This window comes from Orycteropus afer, unplaced genomic scaffold (genome assembly GCF_000298275.1).
Source record: "Orycteropus afer afer isolate SDZICR_OR568_19922 unplaced genomic scaffold, OryAfe1.0 scaffold00017, whole genome shotgun sequence".
NCBI classification, from domain to species: domain Eukaryota; kingdom Metazoa; phylum Chordata; class Mammalia; order Tubulidentata; family Orycteropodidae; genus Orycteropus; species Orycteropus afer.
Window position 1 is genome coordinate 4,924,499 of NW_006921604.1, and position 7,476 is coordinate 4,931,974.

The following is a 7,476-nucleotide window of genomic DNA, read 5'->3' on the forward strand; positions in this document are numbered from 1 at the left end:
ATATATACATATTCTTATTTACACAAAGAAGCATTAAGTACACAGAAAGAGGATATCAATCAATCACAGGCTAAAGAGATTTTCTTTCCAGAAAAAGATACTGGTTATCAGTTAGGCCCATTAGCCTATCATTTTGTGAGGTTGGGGTTGGGGGTGGGAAGCAAGGTCTGGTTTGGGTTAGACTTGGCAGTGAAAGGACACACTTTCTCTCCTCCTTCTTCTCCTTAAGGGAGAGGGAACACAGCGAGAATACACTTTTTGGAACAGGCCATGTCCCTTAGGAGACCAGCAGGCCAGGGAGGGGAAGGCCAATGTTACCAAGGCTTTTAAACCTCTCATAAGCCTGCAGTTGGACCTCCTCATGCAGGCTACAGGGACCCCCATGGCTCCTGAACTTACACTGCACAGCATAGAGCTGAAGGAGCACAGTTCAAGGATGAGAGTTTCATCTCTCAAACTCTTCACAACTGAAAAGAATTGCAGCACATATGAATGGATCAGAAAAGGCCTAAAGTTTAGCTGTCAGTACCATGTCCCAGGCATTGTGCAGGAGGCCCTAAGTACACCGTCTCCTGTATCTTCCTGGTTGCTTGATTTATCACGCTCATGTTACAGATGAGGAAACTAGAGGGCAGGTGACCAGCCCCATCATCTTGTAGCTGACGGCTCAGAGTTCCTGAATCAGAGCTTGGCCACCTATCATTGGATTCCTGCCTCCCTCTCTGCTCACTGACTTGGTGTCCAGTGAAAGAGAACAGTCAAAAAATGGGCTACAAGGAAGCTTCAAGTCTTCCAAAGAAACTCAGGCTCTCCGAGGGAAAACAAACCTGAGCCTACCGTGGAAGCCACCTGCATACTTGCCCGGCATCAGCACACTCAAGCTCCACATCCTGCAGACTTCTTCCCGGATGTTTCCCTGCAGAGGACCTGCTGAAGGCGGTAGGTATTTTTCCTGCTTACTTGGCGCTGACCTAGACCAGGAGCGCTCAGAGCCCCAACACCTAGACCTGGGTACTGATCCTGGCTCGGCCCCCGCCCTAAGGAAGGCTTCTTCTGGCAAGCCTCGGTATCACGGGTTTGACAGGTCCCCTACTGTCACCAATATGCGTGGTTGCTACCCTTGCTACCCGGTGGCCACAGAACCCACTGCGTCCCAGTCGGCTGTGCATGCCTCCTGCTAACAGCCCGAGAGTGCTGGGGCTCCTGACGAGGGCCAGCCAAAACCTGGGCCCGGAGAACTGAGGGAGCCTCCGAAATAGAACAGCTCCTGGCCCCTGGTCTCCATACAGAGTCGAGGTCAGGCCTCAGGCGCAGCAGCCAAAGCTTGTGTTTAGCGGATTTGGTTTCTACCCGGAAGGTGGGAGTGGGCGTGGGGGTGGGGTGGCGTCTGGCGCGGAGAGGTGAAATCCTAGGCCTGCGAGGTGCTGCCGTCGACACTTGGCCGCCAGCCTTCGGGGTGCTCACCTCGTGCCCAAGTCTCTCGCCACAGCGCGGGCGGGGATAGTAGAGTCGAGCGCCCTCCGAGAGATGCGGGAGGGCAAAGACTGGGCGCGATCGAGTGGCTCCGCGTGGCCGCACCCCTTACCTCCTTGGTGCACTGTTCCTCTGGGGGCTGCAGGTCCCGGAAGCAGACCCCCGCCGCTCCGCTGATCCCAGGCATCTCGGCTGCAGCGCCGGGAGTGCGGATGCGTCGAATGTCAGGGGCTCAGCTGCGGACTCTGCCCTCGGGCGGCAGGAGGCCCGCCTCGGCCAGGCTCTGCTTGGACCTTCACGTGACGGGGCCGACCGAGACAGCTTGCTGCAGCCAGGAGGGCAGAGGACGGTCTGCTTTGGACTGCGGGCTCTAGCGTTCCGGCGCCTTCCTCGCCTGGCCTCCCCGCCGCCCTTCAGAGTCGGGGGCGGGGAAGTCGATCCCGCAGGGCGGGGAGCGGGAAGTGCGAGAGGCCGGCGGTGGGAGTCAGAGGCCCAAGGGCCACAGGGGAAAGATCTTGGGATTGAAGCAGCGGGGGTTTAGAGGCCACGGTGGAAAATGATACCAACTCTGTGCCATTGGGCGTGTGATTGTGTCTAGCTTTCTACATCTGTAAAAACAGGAATAATACCTATACCTTCCTCCTAGGATTGTTTTGAGAATTTAGCGAACTAATTTACGTGCAGTGCCTGCACTACTGGCGTGTGCCCAGTAACTTGATTCCCTCCAAGTTCTAGTGGAGCCACAGACCAGCTGGCTGTGGGCTCAAGCGTGAGGACCCTGGGGGTTGAGGAGCTGGAAAACAGAGCTACCTTCAGAGCAAACAGCGAGGACTTATTCCACTCCTTCAGTGCTCCCCTGGTTGCTACCCGACTTGATGCTCAGGGTTGGCAAATCTGCAGAAACCAGAATTCGACACTTTAATGAGGCTCTTCCTGATTTTTAAAGTGCAGTCATGGATTTAATAATAATAGTAATAATAAATATTTGCAGGCCAACTCTTACATGGCAGTCCTGGGTTCCTATTCCAACCACCTTCACTGACACCTCCCAGAGAATGAAGAGACCTGGAGGGACCTCTGGCCCTGGTCACCCAGCTGAAGGTGTGGTGTCCCTCTGGGTGGTTCATCGGGGCTTGATGCCAAGTACTGATGACAAGCAAGGTCGAGTTCAGGAACTGTGACAAGCAGAATTGTGGTCTTCCAAATGATTCCACACCCTAATCCCCAGGACTGTGAATTGGTTACTTGCACTCCAAAAGAGACTGTGCAGACAATAATTAAGTTTACAAAATCAGTTGACCTTAAAATAAGGAGATTATTCTGGGTTCACCATCTAGGTGGGCCCAATGAAGTCACATGAGCCCTTAAAAGCAGAACTGGAAGGCAGGAAGGGAAGTCAGAGATAGTCAAAGTGTGGGAAGGATTCACTATGTTGAGTTGTGATGCTGCTGCCTTGAAGATGGAGGGGAACTGCAAGGAATTGAATTCTGCCATCAACCTGAACAAACTTGGAAGCCAGTTATTCCCCAGAAAGGAGCACAGCCCTGTCAACAGTTATATTTCAGTCATAGAGACCCTAAGCAAAGAATCCAGCCATGATTTCTGACCTACAAACTGTGAGATAATGAATGTATTTTATTTGAAGCCCTTAAGTTTGTGGCACTTAGTTATGCATCAATAGCTAACTAATACAAGACACTGGCTTGCATTTCAATTCCAGACTTGTGTTCTAGCCTGGAATCTGGCTTGGACTGAGTGGCACTGTCTTAGTGGGGAAGGCTAGGCACTAAATCTGCCCCATCCCCTTTTGGTTCTTCCCACTCAGCTCTAACAGCACATATCCCATGAGACCGTCTTTCTCATTTTCTGTAGGCCGATGGATTGCTTCCTCTCTGTGGTCCCCTCAGTCTTCATGAAAAAGAACCTCATGGTGCATCAATCCATCTTTTTGTGTATGTCATCCCACCCCACTGTACCACAAGCACCTGTGAAAAGAGGGGGACAGGAAATCTTTATCTTTGAATCCATAGCTCCTAGCTCAGAGAAGAGATATGCTAAAGAGAAATGCCTATCAGCTTGTAACTAAAGATCTGTATCTACCACCCACTGCCATCAAATTGATTCTGACTCACAGTGACTCCCATTAGGTTTCCAAGGTAGTAAATCTTTACAGAAGTAGATTGCCCACTCTTCCTTCCAAGGAGCAGCTAGTGGGTTTGAACCAACCTTCTGGTTAGCAGTCACATGCCTTAGGCACTGCACCACCAGAGCTCTACAGAGTATCTGAAATAATCACTTGCTATACTGCCTAAGGCATATGACTGCTAACCAGAAGTCTGGTGGTTCAAACCCACCAGCTGTTCCTCGGAAGGAAGATTGGGCAATCTACGTCTGTAATGATTCCGCTTCAGAAACCCAAAAAGGGGTTGCTAGGAGTCTGATCCGGCTTGACGGCAGTGAGTTATCACTATTAATTATGTAGGTTACTGTCATGGATTAAATTGTGTCCCCCTAAAGTATGTGTCAATTTGGCTAGGCCATGATTCCCAGTCATTTGTCAGTTATGGAATGAAGCAATTTGGCAGGTATGTAATGATGTAATCATCCTCTGTGATGTAATCTGATATGATCAACCAATCAGTTGTAAAGGGATTAGTGTGGGATGCAACACCCTTACTCGGGTTACAGCCCTGATCTGATGTAAGGGGAATTTCCTTGGAGTATGGCCTGCATCACCTTTTATCTTACAAAAGTTAAAAGGAGAGAGAAGCAAGCAGAAAAAAGAGGGACCTCAGAACCACCAAGAAAGAAGAGCCAGAAGCAGAGCACATCCGTTGGACCCAGGGTCCCTGTGCTGAGAACCTCCTAGACCCAGGGGAAGATTAATGCCAAGACACAAGGAGATCTCCAAGGAACACCAGGGTCACAGATGTTGAAAGGAGACAAGGACCTTACCTGAGAGACACAGCCTTCTCCTACACCTGGTGCTCTGAATTCAGACTTCTAGTCTCCTAAACTGTGAGAGAATAAACTTCTATTTGTTAAAACCACTTGTGGTATTTCTGTTACAGCAGCACTAGATAACTGAGACAGTTACCATAAAAACTCTCTCGGCCTCTTTGGGGAAAAATACAAATATTCTATTTCTATTATAAGTGGTGACATATGAAACAGTTGTTTATGTCAGGGTCTTTCAAAATGGCTCTTCTAGGAGCCCTGGTAGTGCTGTGGTTAAAGCATTAGGCTGCTAATCTAAAGGTTGGTGGTTTGAACCCACCAACTGCTTTGTGGAAGAAAGACGAGGAAATCTGCTTCTGTGAGATTTATAGCCTTGGAAACCCTGAGGGGGTCACTATGAGTTGGAATCAACCTGATGGCAGTGGATTTGGGTTCTTCTTTTCTCTAAATAAATAAATAAATACACACATACATACATACACACACATATAAATATATATGTTGTTGTTGTTGTTGTTGTTATGTGCCATCGATATATATATGCATATATATGTGTGTCTCTCTCTCTCTCTATATATATATATATATACATATATATATATATACATATATATATGTAAATGTGCACTGTGCTCATTGTAAAGAGTTGAAGCAATTAATCAAAGATAACCATTGTTTCTGGTGAACATCCTTCTCCATATCTGTCTTTACACTCAAACACACATGTATATAGTTTGGCACAAATGGGATTCCATACTACACTGCAGACACTGCTGACCCCTGATTACTACTATCCACACCTTACCCTTCAGAAACCCGGACACAAGTTAAGTATCCACCTCATCTTCCTCTAGAGGAGGGTGTTCTCCTGTCAACTGTTACTGTTCTAAGGGAAGTATATGACTTATGTTGGTTCAGCCTGACTTAAAAGAAGCTATGTTCCAAGCTTAGGGACTTCTTTTCTCTCTTCCCCCTCACCCTTCCCTTTCTCCCATGGATGTAAATAAAACACTGGCACAACCTTGCAACTAGCCTTGGGTCAAGATGGCAGAGTAGAGAGGTATAAAGCAACCAGCTCTCTGATGGCCTCAGAGAAAGACTGCTTTTGGGTACCTCCCTCCCTAGACTTGTCTGACCTCTGAACTTGAAATTATGTGAGTAATATTATACAGTCCAGGAGGCAGAAAGAGCCATATCAATAAGGCTGATAGGAAGAGATCAGCAAGATAGTAAATAGGGGTGGGAGGATGAACAGAATCTTGTATGTGTAAAAATTTTTAAAGGATGCATGTACCTATATTTTCTGATAAATGCATACAGTATTTTTCTGAAAAGATACATAAGTGTGACTGTTAAGTTTATCTGTCAACTTATTTGGGTCATGATTCTCAGTGTTTCAGCAGTTAACGTAATAGTTTGGCAGTTATGAAATGATGTAATCATTCTCCATTTTGTAAACTGGTATAATTGTCTTCTATTTTGAGGTATTGTGTTTGTTAATGCTAACTTTTCATGTGACAATGAGGATTAGAATGGGGTACATCTTGAGTCATAAGCCTTACTAAAATGCATGACTCAAGTTACCACCTTTATTCAAGTCATACTCTTGACCACTTTATCTGATGTAAGGGCATTTCCTTAAGGGCATGACCTGCATCTAATACATATGGACACTCTGGCAAAGTTCTTTTGGGTCTGGATCTTTGGCTTTGCAGACAGCACCTCATCATCTAACCTCCAGTTCTTGGCACATGAGCCAGCAGCCTGCCATCTCTGGGATTTGCCAGCTTCTGCAGCAGCTGAGGGAGGCCAGGAAGGAAGTGAGTCAGGGTGTGGTTTTGGGATGGTTGAGGGAGGCCAGGAAGTGAGCAGAGCAGTTTGGAACAACAAGGGAGAAAAAACTGTCAATTTATCATCCTGTGGTGGCTTGCATGTTGTTGTGAGGCTGGAGGCTATGCCACTGGTGTTTCAAATGCCAGCAGGGTTACTCATGGTGGATAGGTTTCAGCAGAGCTTCCAGACTTAGACTCAGAAGGAAGAGGCCATCCACTTCTCAAAGAATTGGCCAGTGGAAACCTTATGAATAGCAATGAACCATTGTCTGATATATTACTGGAAAACATTATGAATAGCCTTGAAACACTGTCCAATTTAATGCCAGAAGTTGAGCCCCTCAGGTCAGAAGGCACTCAATATACAACTGAGGAAGAGCTGCCTCCTCAAAGTAGAGCCAAGCTTAATATGTGGATAGAGTAAAGCTTTTGGGACCTCCATTTGCTGATGTGGCATGACTGGAGATGGGAAGAAACAACTGCAAACACCCATTAATAATCTGAGCATGCATTGCATGCAGTACAAATCTAGGAAAATTGGAAGTTGTCAAAAAGGAAATGGAACACATAAAGATCAATATCCTAGGCATTAGTGAGCTGAAATGATTGGGCCATTTTGAATCAGACAATCATATGATCTACTATGCCAGGAAAGACAAAATGAAGAGGAATGGTGTGGCATTCATCATCACAAAGAATGTATCAAGATCTATCCTAAGGTACAATGTTGTCAGTGATAGAATAATATCCGTACATCTCCAAGGACAACCAGTTAATACTACTTTCGTTCAAATTTATGCACCAACCACCAAAGCCAAAGATGAGGAAATTGAAGATTTTTACCAACTTCTGCAGTCTGAAATGGACCAAACATGCAGTCAAGATGTGTTGGTTATCACTGGTGATTGGAATACAAAAGTTGGAAACAAAGAAGAATCACCAGTAGTTGGAAAATATGGCCTTGGTGATAGAAATAATTGTGGAGATCGCATGACAGAATTTTGCAAGACCAACGACTTATTCATTGCAAATACCTTTTTTCAACAGCACAAACAGCAGCTATACACATGGACTTCACCAGAGGGAGTACACAGGAATCAGATTGACTACATCTGTTGCAAGAGGTGATTTGTTGTTGTTGTTGTTGTTGTTATGTGCCGTCGAGTCGGACCCGACTCATAACAACCCCTCCTTGGGTTTCTGAGGCAGTATC

The 7,476-nt window shown here is 46.5% G+C and overlaps 1 protein-coding gene across 1 annotated transcript in view; it reads right to left on the minus strand.

Annotated features, from left to right (window-relative positions):
- LOC103213771 (two pore calcium channel protein 1-like) overlaps positions 1 to 1,660 on the minus strand; it is a 97,598-nt gene extending 95,938 nt beyond the window's left edge. The window contains exon 1 of the mRNA XM_007959515.1: positions 1,586 to 1,660. Within this exon, the coding sequence (XP_007957706.1) occupies positions 1,586 to 1,660 (75 nt within the window). The remainder of the gene's footprint in view (positions 1 to 1,585) is intronic.
- Between the last annotated feature and the right edge of the window lie 5,816 nt (positions 1,661 to 7,476).